Source organism: Mandrillus leucophaeus, unplaced genomic scaffold, assembly GCF_000951045.1.
Source record: "Mandrillus leucophaeus isolate KB7577 unplaced genomic scaffold, Mleu.le_1.0 Scaffold60, whole genome shotgun sequence".
NCBI classification, from domain to species: Eukaryota; Metazoa; Chordata; class Mammalia; order Primates; family Cercopithecidae; genus Mandrillus; species Mandrillus leucophaeus.
This window is the reverse complement of record NW_012106475.1, coordinates 3,887,580-3,907,547: the sequence shown is the minus strand read 5'-3', so window position 1 is coordinate 3,907,547 and position 19,968 is coordinate 3,887,580. Positions and strand designations below refer to the sequence as shown.

General features: G+C 38.2%; 1 protein-coding gene across 1 annotated transcript; it reads right to left on the bottom strand.

Moving 5' to 3' along the window:
- Positions 1-1,722: 1,722 nt before the first annotated feature.
- GNPNAT1 (glucosamine-phosphate N-acetyltransferase 1) lies at positions 1,723-17,357 on the bottom strand. The gene is made up of 6 exons (XM_011999719.1): positions 17,105-17,357; positions 11,035-11,202; positions 9,945-10,007; positions 8,304-8,431; positions 7,200-7,261; positions 1,723-4,980 (listed from the first exon to the last, which is right to left on the bottom strand). Exons 2-6 carry the CDS (start codon positions 11,186-11,188, stop codon positions 4,833-4,835), a joined length of 555 nt encoding a protein of 184 aa, XP_011855109.1. The 5' UTR covers positions 11,189-11,202; positions 17,105-17,357; the 3' UTR covers positions 1,723-4,832.
- Between the last annotated feature and the right edge of the window lie 2,611 nt (positions 17,358-19,968).

Genomic DNA, 19,968 nt, shown 5'->3' with positions numbered 1-19,968 from the left:
GAGTAGCTGGGATTACAGTTGCATGCCACCATGTCTGGCTAATTTTTGTAGTTTTAGTAGAGATGGGGTTTCACCATTTTGGCCAGGCTGGTCTCAAATTCCTGACCTCAAGTGATCCACCCACCTTGGGCTCCCAAAGTGCTGGGATCATAAGCTTGAGCCACTGCACCCGGCTGAGTATAATATTAATGTAGACAAACCATGAAGTTTATTTTTTCATATAAGAACATTACAAGTTTGTTTTTTCTTACATCTGTCCACCTAATGTTCAAGTAGTTCTGGTAGCTCGTCCTATTCTTTATTCTATTTGATTCCATTTCTGTGATTCCTTTATTACCATTGATGTTTTGTGATAGTTAACTATGATAAATTTAATCATGATTTATTTTCTAGAGTATTTAAAGTGGGAGTGATCACCCAATTCCAACATTAAAAGTGTAATCTGGGCCCATAATTTATAGTGAAATTGTTATCAAAACATAGGGAAACTGTATTACTGTTCATTTTGAAAATATGAAACTTGAGTATTGAAAGTATTCAAACCTGGAATGGCAGTATTCTAATTTCAGTTAATTGGTTCATGTTAATTTCTTACCTATTAGATGTTTAAACAGCAGTGTCCTTTGTTTACTTATATCTACTCTATGGTGGAAATGTTAAACCATGATAGCTTTTGCTACTAGCTCAACCACTTTTAGAACAGTTGTGGGGAGATTTTATGCTTCATCTGAGTTTAGAAGTAATGTCAGAAAATGTTAAGCATGTCCGTATTAAGAAAATATAAGGTTTCTAATTGTCTTATTAATATGGTAATTCAAGTGAATTAGAAATATTTAACTGCAATCTTGAATTATAAAGTTGAGATATATGTATCTCTCTCAAGATCTCAACTTGATGTAAAGTAAATGAGCAGTTACCTGGCGGATTTTTTTTTTTTTTAATAACTGATTTAATCCATAATCTCATAACAAACATAGCTTCACCTCAGTATTTTCTTTCTTTCTTCGTTCAGCAGTGCTCCAATAAGGGAATGCTAGAAAATAGGTGAGAAGTACTGAAAGACCTTTTTTTTTTTAAAATTATTGATTAGAAAAGGTCTCCAGGGTCTTCGAATGCTGGATTTTTTTTTTTTTTTTTTTTTGTCTTTCCCATCTGTGGCAGCTAAAACAAAAATCACTCAAAATATTCAGGTTTACATGTTAGCTCTCTCTCATAGGGAGTTGCCATACCTCACAGTTCAAAGTGTATTCTATAGATCAGTAACATTATACTGACATGTAATTGCAGTTTACTATGCAGCAAAAATGATTCAAGAAGAAAAATAACCTACAGTGTCTATATACCTTTGTATACACAATTGCTTAAGTTACTCTGCTTTTAACATTTGTACTTGGATAAAATGCTTATGTCTGTATAGGAATGTCACAGTACAAGATGCTGCTAGCCCAGGCACAAAGTATTAAAATTATTTTGTGAAGATTGGTGGTTGTATTAAAACTGCTGTGCCATTATACCTCCAAAATATTGAAAAGCTCATTCATACTGCTGCTTATGCCTCAAAACTTCTTTACTTAGATTGTTATCTACTGGGTAAAAGTAACCCAAATTTACTCCGAGTTAAGAGTGGATGAACATTGAATGTTGAGAAGCACTTAAGAGTATGCTCTAAAACACTGTGGTTACACACACAAAAAAAATTATGGTCTGTACTCCAGGCAAGCCTCAAATTCCACCTCAAGTTTATTTTTAAGGATTAGTTGAGCAAGTTTGGAGTTGGAAGTGAGAGAATCATGTTTAAAGGAAAGGGTAGGTCATCCATAGAACAGCTTTAAGTCATTACGAAAAGAAAAATACTTCTTGCTTTTATAGTACCATCTTCCTCCATTAGGCCTACCTGCATACTGTGCTTCATCAAATCTAAGATCACCTCACAACTACACCATTATTTTAGGCACCACTAAAAGGCAATGTATGGCTAACAAAACTATGACAAACCATTGATAATATATCCAGATTTCAGATATGTTACAGTACATCTTAGTTGATGAAACAAAAATATACAAAACATGAGACACAGTAAAAATGACAACTACCACTTCATTATACCTTTTCACAAGCAAATAGTGCTCAAAAATGTGAACAGCCAGACACAGTAGCCCACACATGTAATCCCAGATACTCTGGAGACTGAGGCAGAGGATCACTTGAGCCCAGGAGTTTGAGATCAGCTTGGGAAATACAGTGAGACCCCACAGAAAAAATTAAAGCCAGGTGTTACGGCACACACCTGTAGTTCCAGCTAGTGGGGAAGTTGATGCAGGAGGGATGGCTTGAACCCAGGAACTGGAGGATGCAGTGAGTTGTGATCACACCTCTGGACTCCAGCCTGGGTGATGGAGTAGGACACTGTCTCTTTAAAAAATGTGGGCCAGGTGCAGTGGCTCAGACCTGTCATCCTAGCACTTTGGGAGGCTGAGGCGGGAGGATCATTTGAGCCTAGGAGTTAGAGACCAGCCTGGGTAACAGAGAGAGACTCCATCTCTACAAAAAAAATTTTTTTAATTAGCTGGGTGTGGTGGCATGCACCTGTAGTCCCAGCTACATGGGAGGCTGAGGTGGAAGGATCACTTGAGCCCAGGAGATTGAGGCGGCAGTGTATGGTGATTGTGCCCCTGCGCTCCAGCTTGGGCAACAGAGCGAGACCTTGTCTCAAAAAAAAGAAAAAAAAAGAGGCTATGGTGGGTATACTGCCTGTGGGGTAGTCCTGCTCCACAAGGAGCAGTTAAAAAAAAAAAAAAAAATTTTAAGAATGTTTTATGTAGCATTTTTTCATATTTACATTTACTCACCATATGGCTTCAAAAATCATAAACATACTTAACTAAAACTACAGATCACCATTGTCCTCAATGACACAATTTTTGTATGGTGTACCTTACCTGTAATTGTATTTCCTATGGGAAGATTTAAGAGGTATCTTAGGAACACTATTTAAAGGGATTTACTGAAGTGCCAACCTTGTGAATGATTTTACCTCAAATTGTTCAGTGGTAAGAAAGGTAGTAAAGCATTTAGTTTTACCTTTAACTAGGCTAATTTTTTGTTTTGTTTTGAGACAGAGTCTCGCTCTGTCGCCAGGCTGGAGCGCAGTGGCGTGATCTCGGCTCACAGCAACCTTCGCCTCCTGGGTTCAAGCGATTCTCTCACCTCAGCCTCCTGGGTAGCTGGGATTACAGGCGCGTGCCACCACGCCCGGCTAATTTTTCTTTTTTTAGTAGAGACAGGGTTTCACCATGTTGGTCAGGCTGGTCTCAAACTCCTGACCTTGTGATCCGCCCGCCTCAGCCTCCCAAAGTGCTGGAATTACAGGCGTGAGCCACTGCGCTGGCCTAGGCTAATTTTTAACATGGGTTTTAATTACCAGAATTTACCTGATAAAACAAACTACCCTTTGCTAAGACTGCAGGACTTCTGAAAAGACAAATAACTTTGTTGCGTTTCACAAAGGACAGATCAGTTCGTCTGTATAGGCCATAAGCAGGTAAGTAGTGCACTCTTGGTGAAGGATTTCTGTTGTTTTGGAAAGCCAACTATAGCTGGCTGCATGGAGGGAAATCCAAAATCCAGATGACGTGGCATGAGTCAGTGGGGTGAGAAACACTGGTATTTTCTTTGCAAGTTCGTTTTACAAAGAGCACATTAAACTTTTATGAATTATGACGTAATCTAATAGTTCAATAGCAGACTCAAGAAAAGCACAGATGTGATTCTAACAGAAGACTACTCATATGAACAGGTTTAATGTAACATGGAATGCAAAAGATTAGAACCATTAAAGTATTTAATTCTTCAACTTTAAAAAATTTAAATAAATAAAACAGGATAATGACCAGAATAGTGCCATTATAATCACATTAAAAAGTAAAGCTTCCATCAACATTTTATGAATTCGGCAAATCTAGTACAATACATTTTTAAGTATTGTGTTTCACTCAATTTTGTGATACTCCATTTTTGAAAAAACTTAGGAGAGAGGTTTCAGATACCCACGAAAAAAAAAATCAGGGTAGAAACACATATGCTGAGGTTTACTAATTCACTGTTTAAAAAGGACCTTAGATGTCCCACTATAATTGCTCTTAGGCGTTTTTAACAAATGAGTAGTTATAATTCACAGAAAAGACAAGTGGTACTTTTCAATCTACATAGACTGTACTATATAAACTTTTAGTAAAATATATAAATTGTTTTAATCTTGTCAAATAATTTTCATTTCTTCTACTTCTTTAAAAGGCTGACCAGGTTGTTTGCCTGTATTGAGATCAATGAATGTTGGACTATATACTATGTTATAATAACTAACTTATCCACCCTGACTTAATATGTGGGAAACAGTACACCCCTAAGTGTATTGAGATGTTTCTTTGAAACAAAAATATTTAATTTTATGCATGTGATAAGAAACAGCCTTATTCAATGAATACTTTTTTAACTGAGCAACACAGATAGCAGACATATAACTCCTTATTACCCATACTCAAGAAATGAAGCCAAACTTTTAGAAAAATACAATGCAAGAAAAGATTCAAGTTAAAAATATATTCCTTTGGTTAAAAATCATCCCCTTTATAATATTCATCTGTAATCTAAATTCACAGCATGTCCCACCAGCCCAAAGTAATCTTCTAAATGTCATTATACTTGTAGTATTACAATGTTTTTTCAGTCCAGTATTTATGGAGGTCACTCGGCTGCAGCAACAAAATGTTTCAACTCTAGAAAGAGTGTACCATTGTAGCATTAGCCCCTTTGACAATTTTCTTAAAAGATTTTTACTTTAGAAACCTCCGACACATGTAGTTTTCTTCAGATACAGTATATCCAAACTTTTTATAGAAACCAACATTTTGTGGTAGACATTCAAGGGTAATCTTGTAACAGTTCAGTTTCTTGCTTAGCAAAGTAAGGGTTGATAATAACCTGAAATTTAAAAAGGGGGGAGGGTGAGGAGATAGCATTTATTAATAAAAATTGATTCTAGTAACAATATGAATTAATATTATAAAACTTAAGTTTCCTTAGAAACAGGTTTAGATTATGGCTTTTCCCATTGCATTCATGTAAGTAGATAAGCATTTAAATCACCAAAACATTTTTACTTAGAGTCAAATATACTTTTATCTAGTAATCTCCAGCTCATTAATAAATAGGACAAATACTAAACTCACCCTAAGCCCTCTTTAAAAATGAAATTTAAGGCCAGGTGCAGTGACTCATACCTGTAATCCTAGCACTCTGGGAAGCCGAGGCAGGCGATCACTAGAGCCCAGAGGTTTGACACCAGCCTGGGCAACATGGCAAAACGCCATCTCTACAAAAAATATAAAAATTAGTAGGCATGATGGCACATGCCTAAAGTCCCAGCTACTCCAGAGGCTGAGAGGGGAAGACCACCTGAGTCCAGAGATGTCAAGGCTGTGGTAAGTAGTGATTGCGCCACTGCACTCCAGCCTGGGCAACACAGTGAGTCTTTGTCTCAAAAAAGAAAAAGAAAAAAAAAAAAAAAAAAACGAATTGTAAGATGTATGTTAACACTAAAAGCCTTTTTAAAAAAATGACCAAAATTTTTTTGTAAAAGTTCTTTGTTTAAATCTATTTAAACAACTTGGGAGCAGTCAACATTCCCACATAAAATGAGTACATAATAGCTTTGCTCTTTAATCATTTTTAAAGCTGCTTTAATATTTGTGAAGGTGTGTATCAGATTAACTCAAGATTGGTCTAATTAATACGAAGTGGAAACAAAGCAAGTCTACATCTATACAAAGTTTCTTAATGAATCCAAACCCATTATTAAAGTGTGGATCTAAGTGTTTTAGAGGATAAAAACTATAAAAGATATATAAACTTGAAGGGTTTGCCCATGTTTGAACAGACTAAAAAATCTTATTTTTTTAAAAAAACAAAAGATCTTGATTGAAGTATGACTGGCTGGTTGCAGTGGCTCATGCTTGTAATCCCAGCACTTTAGGAGGCCAAGGATCACTTGAATCCAGAAGTTGGAGACTAGCCTAGGCAACATAGCAAAACCCTGTCTCTACAAAAAATTAGCTGGATGCAGTGGTGTGCACCTGTAGTCCCAGCTACTTGGGAGGCTGAGATGAGAGGCTCACTTGAGCCCCAAGAATTCAAGGCTGCAGTGAACTGTGATCATACCACTGCACTCCAGCCTGGGCAACAGAAAGAGACCCCATCTATTTAAAAAAAAAAAAAAGTATAAAATTAAATGGACTAGAACACAAGAAATTGGTCTGTTTTGTTCACTGAAGTATTCTAAATACCTAGAATAGCATCTGATACATAAACAGGTATTTAATATTTGTTAATTCCTTAAAACTCAGAAGAGTTAATGTTAAAAAGCAAGTTCTTGGGCCAGGCACAGTGGCTCCCACCTGTAATCCCAGCACTTTGGGAGGCCAAGGCAGGAGGACTGTTTGAGACCAGCCTGAGCAATATGATGAGGCCCCACCTCTACAAATTTTTAAAAATTAGCCAGGTGTGGCATATACCTGTAGTCCCAGCTAATTGGGGGACTGACGAGGATTGCTTGAACCCAGGGGGCTGAGGATGCAGTGAGCTGAGATTGAGCCACTGCACCTCAGCCTGGGTGACAGGGCCATCAAAAACAGACCCTGTCTCAAAAACTAAAAATTATAAGATGCAAGTTCGTATAAAAGGGCAATAAATCAATACCACTTATTTATATTTATTTTAAATGATTTAGATAAACATATAGGGGATTATACAGTGAAGGCTGTTTCAGTATTTCTACAACTTATGAGAAGGAGAGATCGTAGAATATTCTGTAATAGTTGAACACTTCCTTTGTTTTTAAATATGACAGAGAAGCTGAGGCAAATCCGATTAGCCCAAAAGTTTATCTCCTACTAGTATGAGAGTATTACTTTGAAAAGTTAATAATTTAAAGATGTTACTGTCTGTAAAGAAGCATGCTTCCAATTTTCAAACTTTAAGGCAAAATATGTATAATAATACTTTATTTCTTCATGAAATTCAGTCTAAACTATTGGAGTGAGTTCAAAATTAATGAAGCCAAAAAGAACTTCAAGCAAGTATCTTGGTAAGAAACTAAATTGGAACAAAATTTATCCAGGGTTACCTTGTTTCTGCCTACTTACAATTTGCCAAGCTGCTTTCCTCTGCATTCATCACTAACAACAACATCTTCTACTCTTCCTCTCTGAAAATATTTACAATGTTTAAAGGAGTAAGCATTTACTTTTGTTTTTAGCTAAAACGAGTAAGAATTTACTGATAATAAGAAGTATATTTTGTAAACTTGAACTTCACAGAAACCAAATGCAAAAAATATTATACAGTGAAGGCTGTTTCAGTATGTATTTCTACAACTTATGAGAAAGAGATCATAGAATATTCTGTAATAGTTGAACATTTCCTTTCTTTTTAAATACGACAGAGAAGCTGAGGCAAATCTGATTAGCCCAAAAGTTTGTTTCCTACTAGCATGAGAGTACTACTATTAAAAGTTAATAATTTAAAGATGTTTTTACTTATTAGAGGAAATAGTATGAGTCAACTTGTGACCTAAACTTGTTTTGGCTGTGTCCCCAACCTTCCCACCCCGTTGTCTTTACACAAATATTAGGATGTTGATCAACACCACCAAAATGTAACCTTTTCATGAATATATCCATCATTCTACTCCTTGCTTGCTAGAAAGTTTAGATATCCAAATAAAATTAATGTCTAGTACAGAAACCCCACCGAAATTCTTAAGTGTCACAGAACACATCCCAAGTGTTCCCTACCTTATTCTCACTGAATTACTTAAGGTTTTCTCTCTTTTTTTTATTTACTGTTTTACGTGAGTTATTCAGGGATGAAAGGGCACTACATGCATTAGATGTATCATAATTCGAACAATAATATTCTGAACCCTTTATCATGTGGAAACAAATCTGTGCTCATGTAGTATATTCTAAGTATTGTTTTTTTAAGAGTAACATTAGGGATTTTGTGCATTACTGCTAAATTGTTTGGTTTCTCTATGGCTATACCAAATTGATCCACCTTACAGAACAATTTTAGCGTACAATTCATACTGTTAATACATTTTCTTTCTTAAAGCTCTCAGAACAAACTGGGAAAAGGGATTTCTAAGAAGCACTAAAAACCAGTGAGAAAACAGATTTGTCTAATGGAAACTCAAAGTCAGTTGTGCTAGAAAATACCTGTCCATTTTACTTATAAGCAGCACATACCTTAGCACAGGAATGGATGAATTTATGTTCTATAATCAGAGTTGCTGTAGCAACAATCTGTCCTAGAGTCACATCTTCTACAACTGTAACATAATAATCCCCAGATTTCTTCATATGCTCAAAAGATTCTGTGGAAATTGGACAACAAAGTGTTACACAGTAGACATTCAATTTTATGGGGAGCCAGAAAAATACTAGGATTAGCTGACTTAATTACTAAATGTTTAAAGCTGTTTTACCATAGTAATTTACCTTCCATTTCTAAAGAAAATATTACCAAGTAGTTGAAATATCAGCAATTAGTATCAATTGGAATATAACCTACACATTCAAAATATCTGCTAGCAAAATAAAGACTAATATAGCTATTTTAGATGAACAAAACTTAAAATACAAGTAAATGGCTGATATTGCCACTTCCATGACTAATGAAAACTTCAGTTTCTTCATTTACTTTAAATAGATCTCTTTAACTTTTATACTCAATAGATATTCAAATATAACAAACCTGTGCACATTTTAACAAGAGCATGTTTACATGGCTCAATTCTAGAATTTTTAGTCTTTTGGTTTCAAAATATTTTTACAAAATAGATTTTAATTTTCCCATTGTGATGGAAAGTGTTTTGTGATAACATGACTTGCTCTTGTTTGCTTTGAGAGCACCTTGCAAGGAGGTAAAACATATGTTTCCAAGTAACGTTTCCAAGGCACATAGCAAATAGGTGCAAAGATATTTCCCCTCAAATGGACTGTCAGTACTATTGCTGAAATAACATGGTTTCTCATCTAATTGATGTGCACACAAAGAAAAATTCAGGAATAAAAACTGAGGCTAATAGTCTCTCATATTGTTAATTTCTATGGTCTCATTCCAGACAGAGATCTAAAATGGGAAAAAGAAATAAATTCAATGAATGAAAATAAAAATGAGAATCAGAATGATGGTCCTCATTCTCAGGAGGGTCAAACAGAGTTCAATACAAAATTACCTATTATAAGGAAACAAAGAATTGTAATTCCTCAGCTATTAAATATTACTAAATATTTAGTAATGATAATAACACTTCATTTCCTTTATAACAGGAAAAGCAGTGGTAGAGCACTGGACAGAATTAAGGTTTTATTCCTCACCGTAGCAATAACTACCTGTGATCTTGGGCAAGTCTTTGGATCTCTCTAAATTCCCATTTTCTCATATGTCTAAAAGAAGGGGGACAGGGGGTGGGTGGACTAACTCTTTAAGATACCTGCTAACCTTAAACTTCAATACAAATAAACCCCAAAATAAATTTAAAGCGTATGGTCTTAACTTTGATTCGGTAATGAAATTTATGTAAATATAACCACAGTAAGGGAAATACTACAATAAAAAATGAAAAACCTCTAGAGTTAACATCTAGGTCCTATGGTACAGTAATTATCTAATAAAGTAGTCAGATAGTTTGCAAAACAAAGTTACTGGTACATTTGGATTCTAGAACAACTCAGCCACATTAATTTAATTAAGAAAACAGCTAATTTGTTCTTTGAATAATTTCCAGCTATTTGAACAAAAACAGAAGTGGGCATTAAACAGCTCTAAACAAAAATGAAATCATGTTTCCCTTTATTTCAGGAAAAAGAGATTATAGTACTTACTCATAAATTGTTCAGGGCTGACAACTCCAGTCTCTGTTAGCTGACCCAATACCTTAAAAAAACCTAGTTTTGAAAAACAAATTTCAAATTACGAGACGAGCAAAAGGAAGACAGTATGAAAGTAAGCAATATATTAAGCAGGTGGGCTTATGGGCAATTATTTTTTCAGAACTTTCTATAATCTTTTAATTATTAGAATATAAAGTGAACCCTATTCTTCTATAATTACTACATATAACAAAAATAATAACAGGTTTTACCAGTGCTTCTGCCTGCATAAGATATTTTAAATAGTGCTGACCTTAATATCCAGTGTTTATAGACTCAGAACATACATTCTTCAATGTATTATATTTTACATTAAGTTCAATGTAAAGGGTGCCAAATTTTCCCAAATATGTGATTTGGTTTTACTTAAAGGTACAATATGGCCAAGTACAATATGATCAAATATAATATTTGCAAATTAAAGTGTAAGTAACACTGTTGAGATTACATACTCTTTAAAATTGTAATTTCTAGTGAATTTCATAGTGTTACCTGAAATTAATGTGAAACTGCACCTGGAATTCTGAAAATCTTAACTTTTCTACACTCAATAATTAATTAGGCCAAAATTAGGCCCTTCAGGCTGTCTAGCAAAGAGATAATTGTGAAAAGTACAAAGTTGACTTTTAATTACCAAAGTTTAAGGAAGTTAACTTGGAGAATTTACATGTTAAAAAAAGAAATAAACGTACAAAAACCCTTTCAACTTATCCAAGGAAAATTATTTCCACCTTCATTCCCCAACCAGCTTAAGATTCCTCCTTATGTGTCATTATACATGATAATTTAATTTTTGTTCATGAGAAATCTTTTTGGCTTAATTAGGAAGGAGTGATGTCATATTTAACTCATTTCAAATATTTCACAGTAATATTTGGTCTTAGCTATGACACACACTCATTGGTATTGTCCATCACTTTAAAAACTAAGTATTACACAAAAAAAGTCCAAAAGTCAAATATTTTTTAAAAATTATCTGCATCATGTTTATATAGAAAAATGGAAAGCTAACTCTAATTTTATACAGGCTTGTGTACATTACCTCTATTTAAGTCAGCGGTACAAAGAGGCCTCAAAACCAAGCCTTCTCCAGGATGTGTTGGGGAAATGGCTGGAGAAAATGTAGCTGTATTCTGACTCCAGTCCACTTCTTTGAGTAGACTTGGGTCAAACATAGGAGTTTCATCAGGTTTCATCTTTCTAGTAAGGTCTAAAATAAAAATGTAAATATTAAGTCATTTTATTTAATAAAAGGAAAATTATGATTGAGAAAGTTAATATAAATTAATGCAATTAGAAGCATTCTTTAGCAGATACGCGAGATATTTTACTGCAGCCTATCCTGAATCTAACATTAAATTCCACAACTACAGATAAATAGAAAAATCATGCCTACTATCAGATAAAAAATGGCTAAGTGACTAAATTAGTAAGTTTTAAACTACGAAATCCCATTTATTATCAGGCCTTCTTTTTTTTCTTTTTTGACAGAGTCTTACTCTGTTGCACAGGCTGGAGTGCAGTGGCGCGATCCCTGCTTACCGCAACCTCCGCCTTCTGCGTTCAAGTGATTCTCCTCCTTCAGCCTCCAGAGTATCTGGGATTATAGGCATGTGACACCACACCTGGCTAATTTTTTGTATTTTTAGTAGAGACGGGATTTTGCCATGTTAGCCAGGCTGGTCTGGAACTTCGGACCTCAGGTGATCTGCCCGCCTCGGCCTCCCAAAGTGTTGGGATTACAGGCATGAGCCACCGCCCCCCGCTATTATCAGTTCTTTTAAAACATGTTTTTCCTCTGGGTTTGTGCTACTAATGAATAGCTGACTTTTCATGGACTCTTAAATTTTTTACATTATGTTCTTGGATTTTATTATTGAGCCAAGAAGTCATCTGCTTCAACAGGAAATTGCAAGGGGAAAAAAATTTTTTTTTTAAAAAGAAGTAATCTCTCAGTCTTACTTGCCAAAAAAGAAAACTTTCAGCAATTCACGGTGGCTCATGCCTGTAATCCCAGCACTTTGGGAGGCCGAGGTGGACGGATCACCTGAGGTCGGGAGTTCGAGACCAGTCTGACCAACATGGGGAAACCCTGCCTCTACTAAAAATACAAAAATCAGATGGGTGTGGTGGCGCATACCTGTAAACCTAGCTACTCAGGAGGCTGAGGCAGGAGAATCGCTTGAACCTGGGAGGCAGAGGTTGCGGTGAGCTGAGATACTGCCTTTGCACTCCAACCTGGGCAATAAGTGAAATTCCCTCTCAAAGAAAAAGAAAACTTATTGGGCATGTAGTTTGTTTTTTTTTTAAGACAGAGTTTCACTCTCCCAAAGAGAACCTGCTCATTTAGAAATGAGCAGGTTCTCACTCTTTGTAATGTTTTAAAAATGAGACTAAATAGCAGAGAAGTAATGATAGGAAGGAGGAAAAACAAATCATATAAAGCATAAAACTGGGGCCAGGGGGCTTCTGTGCAGCACAGAATTGCTGAAAGAAACAGATGCTTCCCAACAATTAAAAGTTGAGTATTCCTTTTCCAAAATGCTTGGAACCAGAAATGTTTCAGATTTTGGATTTTTTTTTTTTTTTTTTTCAGATTTGGGGATATTTGCATATATATAATGAGATATCTTGGGGATGGGACCCAAGTCAAAACAAAATTCATCTGTGTTTCATATACACCTTATACGGATAGCACAAATATTTTGCACAATATTTTAAATAATTTTGTGCATGGAAAACTTTTTGTACATGAAATCAGATGTGGAATTTTCACTTGTGGCATCATGTTCGCCCTCAATAAAGTTTCAAATTTTGGAGTGCTGGATTTTTGGATTAGAGATCCAAAAAAAGCAGTCCCCAACTTATTTCTATATCCAGTTAAAGAAACCATATTTTAATGAGAAAACAATTTGCCCAATAACCTAACTCCCAACTGTTCCTTATGCATAAGTCACAGTATGCTTTAGGGCTAATATTCTTCACTTTTCCTTAAACTAATAAGTTTCTGCCTGTGTAATCCTATGTAACTATATAAGCAGTGCTACAATATAGTAGTTCTGGGAAGGTAGTGCGATGTGATGTAACAACAGAAGTTAACACTTGCTCAGCACTTCCTATGTGCCAGACTATTGAAAGAGCTTTACTAATTCATTTATTTCAACCATCCTACAGGTTAGGTGGGGTTATTATCTACAGTTTAACAGATGAGAAAATGTTAAGTAACTTGCCCAAGGTCACAAAATTAGTGAAGCCAGGATTTAAACCTAGGCATAGAAAGAGCATGAGCTTTGGATTCAGACCTGGTGTTCAAATGTCAACTGTGTGATACGTACTAAGGTAATTAAGCTCTTAGAATGTAGTTTCCTCATTTGTAAAATGGAGATGAAATTACTGGGAGAATTAAATGCATGACTGTATGCAATCAAGCACTTAGCAATACCTGGAATACAGCAAGTAATAAGATACATGCTAGTTAGCAATAAATTTAAAATTCAAGTTTATACATTTTTTTCACCTTTATTTTAATTCGTGAATCAGGCACTGTGCTGGTTACAGGGACTGCAAAAAGAATGACAGGCTGTTATGTTTATGTTATACCGAAAGTTAGCATTCTTGGATAGAAAAGAATAATGCAGTTTATAATGTAGACTGCTGAGAGGTCCCCCCGGCCACACACACACACACACACGCGCAAGGATTCAAATTATGCTGTACACACTATACCTGGTTCTAACAATATTAAGGAAAATACAGAAATTGTGATGATCAAGCAGTCATTTCAAATTTAACAAGTTTAATATCCATTCAAAATAGGTTTTTTGTTTTGCTTTATTCTGTTTTGAGACAGGGTTTCACTCTGTTCCCCAGGATGGAGTGCAGTGGTGCAATCATAGCTCACTGCAGCCTCGAACTCCTGGGCTCAAGTGATCCTCCTACCTCAGCTTCCCACAGTAGCTGGGACTACAGGCTTATACCACGCCTGGCTAATTTTTGTATTTTTAGTAGAGCTGGGGCTTTGCCATGTTGGAAAGGCTGGTCTTGAACTCCTGACCTCAAGTGATCCTCCAGCCTCAGCCTCCCAAAGTTCTGGAATCACAAGCATGAACCAGCATGCTCAGCCAAAACAAGTTTTTAATAGATGAATTTGAATCCATGTGTTTCAGTGTTTTGTCTAAATTGGATCCTTGAGGTTTGTGTGTGTACTCTCATCTGAAAGGTAGGTAGCAACATTGTTTTTCAGGTATGTAGATAACAGGCTAAGTATTTATTAATAAAGTGAAATGTGTACAGTATTAAAAATGTAAATTCCTCAAGGCAGCACACTATTTAAACATTTTGGTCACGCTATTAAACATAGTTGTAAATACAAAGTTCAAAGAAAACTCAAAAGAGAATTTAAATCAACCTTAACCACATTTAACTGGATTCCTTTTTCCTATAAAGTCTGTGTTTACAATAAAAATGTGGTCTAGAAAACATGAAAAATAGGGTTAATAAGTTTCATGAGAGGGAAGAAGTGTACAGGAAAACAACTAGGATTAGGAAGCCCTTAACTAATGAGTTTTAACCAGGAAATACTAATATGTTCTTGTACTTCAGAGACAGTCTCATTCCACGAATGATCATAAAAATAAATAATATTGGCTAACACTTAATGAAAACTTTATATATGTTAACTCTTAAAAATACAATGAACAATGTGTCATTATCCCAATTTTACAGATAAGAAAGCAGGCACAGTAACTTGCTCAAGGTTACAGTGCCAATAAGGAACAGAGTGAGGATTCAAAATGAGGCAACAGGGCCAGCTTCAGAAGCCCCTGACCTGTGCCGTTACAGAGAGCACACTGCACTTAGTTTAATACCCTGCTGCCACTGTTTTGAAATTCTTAATTTTTTAACAAAGAACTCTGCATTTTAATTTGGATTACTACAGATTACGTAGCCAGTCCTGCTAGGTAGTATGGCTTCAGACTCTACTCTTAACCATTACACTGAAGATGCACTACAGTAGATATATTCCCTACCTTATTATTGTACAAGGGTTAAAAATTAAGTCATAAGCAGCACTTAGAACTTACATTTGGAAAATGGGAATCAGACTAGTCAAAATACATTAAACAAAGCATTCCAGATTGAAATAAGAATCTATGAACCAGGCAATCAGAAATTAAGATAAAAAATGTTTTTATGGGCTCTTCTACAAAACAGAGCCATACTGAAGGCCTACTTTAGCTCACTCTCTCCTCAAACGGTAAAATTCTGCTGGTGCCCAACTAATGTACTGGGCAAGGTGAAGCAAGATACGACTTGAAACGCAGTTCCAAAGGGTTTTAGAACATAATTAAATAAGTAACTTTATATAAATAATCTTTTAGCATCTTCAAGTGCCCAGATACTGCAAAACTAGGAAATTTCTGCAAATAAAATTGCACAGTTGCATGAAGCGAAATCTCGTATCATTAGGATCTTTAAAGTTTTTAGATTAACTTTAAAAAGTATAGTAAACACTTACCCTCCTTAAGGATTCCTCAGAACCTTTTCTGATTAACTGCTAAATTAGCGGGCGTTTAGAAGACCCGTTTAAGCCTAACCCTAGCCCAATAATGCCTAGTGAATGAATAACGAATAAGACTTACTTGTAGGTCACATTTCAGAAAATCCAGAAGGACAAAAAAAAAAAAAAATTCCCAAACTGCCACAATACCGCGGAAAACATACACCAAATTCATTTTTACTAGTCATCAAGTCAATTGAATATTTTTTCACTCAATTGAATATTTTTAAACAAAATTTCAACTATTTGGCTTCTGAGCCTCGGTATCAGATTGGAATACGAATTGGGGAGAGAGGCTGCTGCTAGAAGCAACCAACTGAGAGCAACAAGTAATAGACACCGGAGATAAAGATTTTAAAAGTCGATCTACAAATTTTAAAAACATAATCTAAGGCCAAATCTAAACCACCCTATGTATTTCTCAAGAGCTCCTGGGGCACCTTCTAAGTACAGGTGAATGGGGGAGGGGCGGACTTCGGATTCCTCTATATTGATTTTATAACAATTTCGATAACAAGAATCCATTCTGAATCTCTTTCGTTAATGATTTTTAACACATCTGGCCATGTTTATTAAATTGTGTAACTGCATGAATTTTCAAAAGTATTTTCTGATAGTTTATTTGACCTTTACAATCTAGGTGTTATTCCCAGTCTACAGATGAGGAAGCTGGAGCACCTGGAACTCCCAAGACTTGCCCCTTAGGTAACACAGCATATAAGTGACCTGGGGCTAGAATCCTCTTGTTTTCGCATCTTGACCTCGATTACCATCCTCAGCAGACCCCAATCTTCACATCATCCTACCATACAGCTAGCGCTCTCTCCCCTATTTGGCAAATCCTGCCTAAATTAATTCCTTGAGATCCATTCTAGGATTCGTTCATGAGGGATTATCCTAACAAAACGAATCGTATAATCGTCCGTTCAATTTTGTATGAAAATTTTAAATTAGTTTGGCTTACATAAACATCAGTTCCTACAACAGAAATCACAGTACACCACTCGGTGTTTCTAGAAGTAGGAGCCTAGGAAAAAGAGACAAAGGATGTCCCTCTGTACCGTGGGGAAAGCGCCGACCTAGTCGGTGCGGAGGTGGTCTTCGGAGCAGCTGCCTCAGGGGCTCCCGACCACCGTGGGATGCGCCCGGGAATAGGAGAAGAGAAGGGGCCTGGGAAGTTCGTGCCCATTCAAAACCGATGGCTGCAGAGAACGCGACCAACTGTCTCATTTCCCACGCCAAAGTCTGGGAAGCGAAGTTCCGACCCCAGTCCCAGTGCCAGTCCTGCCAGGCCAAGACCCTCGTATGGCCGGACCGCTGGCCATCATCCTTAACCTCTGCTCCAGGCGCGCGTGCGTTCAACTTCCTGGGACCCGCGCTCCACACCATGTGCACCCAGCTGGCGAGGATTAACGCCCGGCTCCTCCACAACACCCCCGGGGGCCTCGCCGGGGCACCAGTCACACCTGTTAGATAAACCTGAAGGCAGGCCCGCCCCAGCCCCCAGGACACACGGTCCAGCTCTCGAGCCCCGGCCCCGGTCTCTCCTCACCCGTAGAGGCCCCGCGATCGGCGCTCCTTGCCAGGCGCGTCGGACTCTCCCCCACCAGGGTGCACAGCACCGGATCCGGATCCGGCTTCAGCGCCAGCCCCACCTCCTTCTCCACCGCCCGCGCCACAGTCGGGAACCGCGGCCCAGACGTGGCAGCGCCAACGCCTCCACCCCGCCTCTACCCCCTCACGCAGGGCCGCGCGCAGGCGGGCGGAGGCGGAGACGGAGGCGCCGGCCGAGGCGCCACCGGCCCAGGCCCAGCGAGCGAGGGGCGGGGCCCGCAGAGCGGGGGCGGGACCAGGAGGACGAGGGGCGGGGCCTGAGGTTCGCGTCGGCGCCCGGGGCGGTGGCCGCCGGACCAAAGCTGGGCTCTCCGGGCTCCTCCTCCTCCCTCCACAAGGCCTTTCCCACCGCGTCATTGTCTGGGTTTATCTGCGTACGTCTGCCTAGCAGTCAGCCCAGCAGCTTAAGTGGTGACCAGTGTGGGCCTCTTTGATCCTGAGACTCGACCACTGGCCCTCTCCATTTGTCCCTTGTTGCCCTCCCTTCATGATTCAATCCATTAATTAGGACTTTTCCTACCAGCTGGCAGCTCAGAGCCCCGCATCCCCAGGCCTCTGAGTCACAGTTCCTGCCTTCGTGAAACTAGGAGTTGGGGCCACTGCATTCTACTCCTTTGGGACTATTGTTTCATTTCTCAGTCCCTCAAACGCTTTATTGGATGAACATGGAGTTCATGTTCATCCAATAAAAACTGCAACAGTTTTGCCGCCCAGGAGACATTTGGCAATGTATGAATCATTTTCAGCCTCTCATGTGGGAGAGAGGTGCCATTGGAATCTCCAGATGGTGGAGGGCACAGGTGAGTAGAGGCCGGGAATACTGCCAAACGCCTTACAATGCGCAGGACAGCGCCGCACAACAAAGAATTACCTGGCCTGAAATGTCTGGAGTGCTGAGGTTTAGAAACCTTTCGTTAGAAGAAAAGTGACTTTCTTCAGAGCCCCATTTCTGAAGTGTCTTACCTAAGTAGCACTTTGTCCCTATTTTAACAGATAAGGAAACAGAGGTTCAGAGATGTTATATAATTTACTAGTCTCGTAGCTAGTAGCTCCCCTTCCTTGCCTTGTACCATAATTTTCGATTTATTGAAATCGCAAAGTATTTTATTCTTAAGCAATAGTATTCAAAGAACCCCATAGATCGTATACCAGAAATTATATTTTTTGCTCATTTATGAGATTTAAATTTCAGTTAACTCCTTTACTGATTTATGCTTTCTCAGAACTTCAAACATCAGTGAGCTGATGGCATCCACGTCTCTGTTTTTATCTCTGTTTTTACACCCATACATACAAAAGAATATATAGGGCATGAACAGGATATGGTGGTGTGCATCCATAGTCTCAGCTACTCCAGAGGCTGAGGCAGGAGGATCACTTGAGCCCACGAGGTTGAATGCAGCCTGGACAACAGAGCAAGACCCTGTCTCTAAAAAAAAAGAAAAGAAAAGAAAAAGAATACGTAAGGCATAAATAAAAATAAATACTCATGACTGGGCATGGTGGCTTACACCTGTAATTCCAACATTTTGGGAGGCCTAGGCAAGTGGATCTTGAGCTTGAGTCCAGGAGTTTGAGACCAGCCTGTGCAACATGGCAAAAACCTGTCTTTACAAAAAAATACTGAAAATTAGGCAGGCATGGTGGCATGTGCCTGTAGTCCCATCTACTCAGGAGGCTGAGGTAGGAGGATAACCTGAGCTTGGGAGGTAGAGGCTGCTGTGAGCCATGATTGCATCACTGCACTCCAGTCTGGGCCACAGAGCAAGACCCTGTCTCAAAACAAACAAAAATTTAAAAAAATACCTATGTACACACCACTAATCTTAAGCACATGGCCCTCCCCGTTTTTCTTATCAGATTTCTGGTCAGATGTTTTCAGTGATTTTCTCCTGTACAACAAACTGCTGTACATTTTATAAATTAGCAAAAAGTGAAATGTAAGCAATTATATAAAATCACAGAACACAAGACTTGTAAGAGGTACCCCCAGAGATCTCATACATTCCAGATATCCTCCTCCTTACCCACATTGGGCCATAAGAACCCAATTTCTCATTAATAGACAAGGTCGATCACTCTGGCCAGTAAAGTTAACCCCTTTCTTTGCCTGTAGGTAGGTTCACTCGGCAATGAGGAGCTCAAGATAACCAGGAGACGGTTTCAACTTCTGGTTTAATGGAACCATTCGTATGTCCTTTGGTGATTTTTATTTATTTTTCTAGATTCTTAGAAGAAATGCTGCATTCACCAATATTCCTTTTTTTTTTCTTTTTTTTTTTGAGAGGGAGTTTTACTTTGTAGCCCAGGCTGGAGTGCAGTGGCATGATCTCAGCTCACTGCAACCTCCACCTCCTGGGCTCCGATTAAGCAATTCTCCTGCCTCAGCCTCTTGAGTAGCTGGGATTACAGGTACGCGCCACCACACCCAACTAATTTTTGTATTTTCAGTAGAGATGGGGTTTCACCATGTTGGCCAGGCTGGTCTTGAACTCCTGACCTTGTGATCCGCCCACCTCGGCCTCCCAAAGTGTTGAGATTACAGGTGTGAGCCACCACGTCCAACCAACAACAATATCCTCATCGGCACAGATAAGGCTATTATATGGAAAAACATGGATGTCAGTGATTCAGTTGAGAAATGATTCAGGAATGTTGGCCTGAACGAGAAGTTTAAGAATACCTTGGCCAGGCACAGTGGCTGACGCCTGTAATCCCAGCACTTTGGGAGGCTGAGGCAGGCAGATCACAAGGTCAGGAGTTCAAGACCAGCCTGGCCAACATAGTGAAACCCTGTCTCAG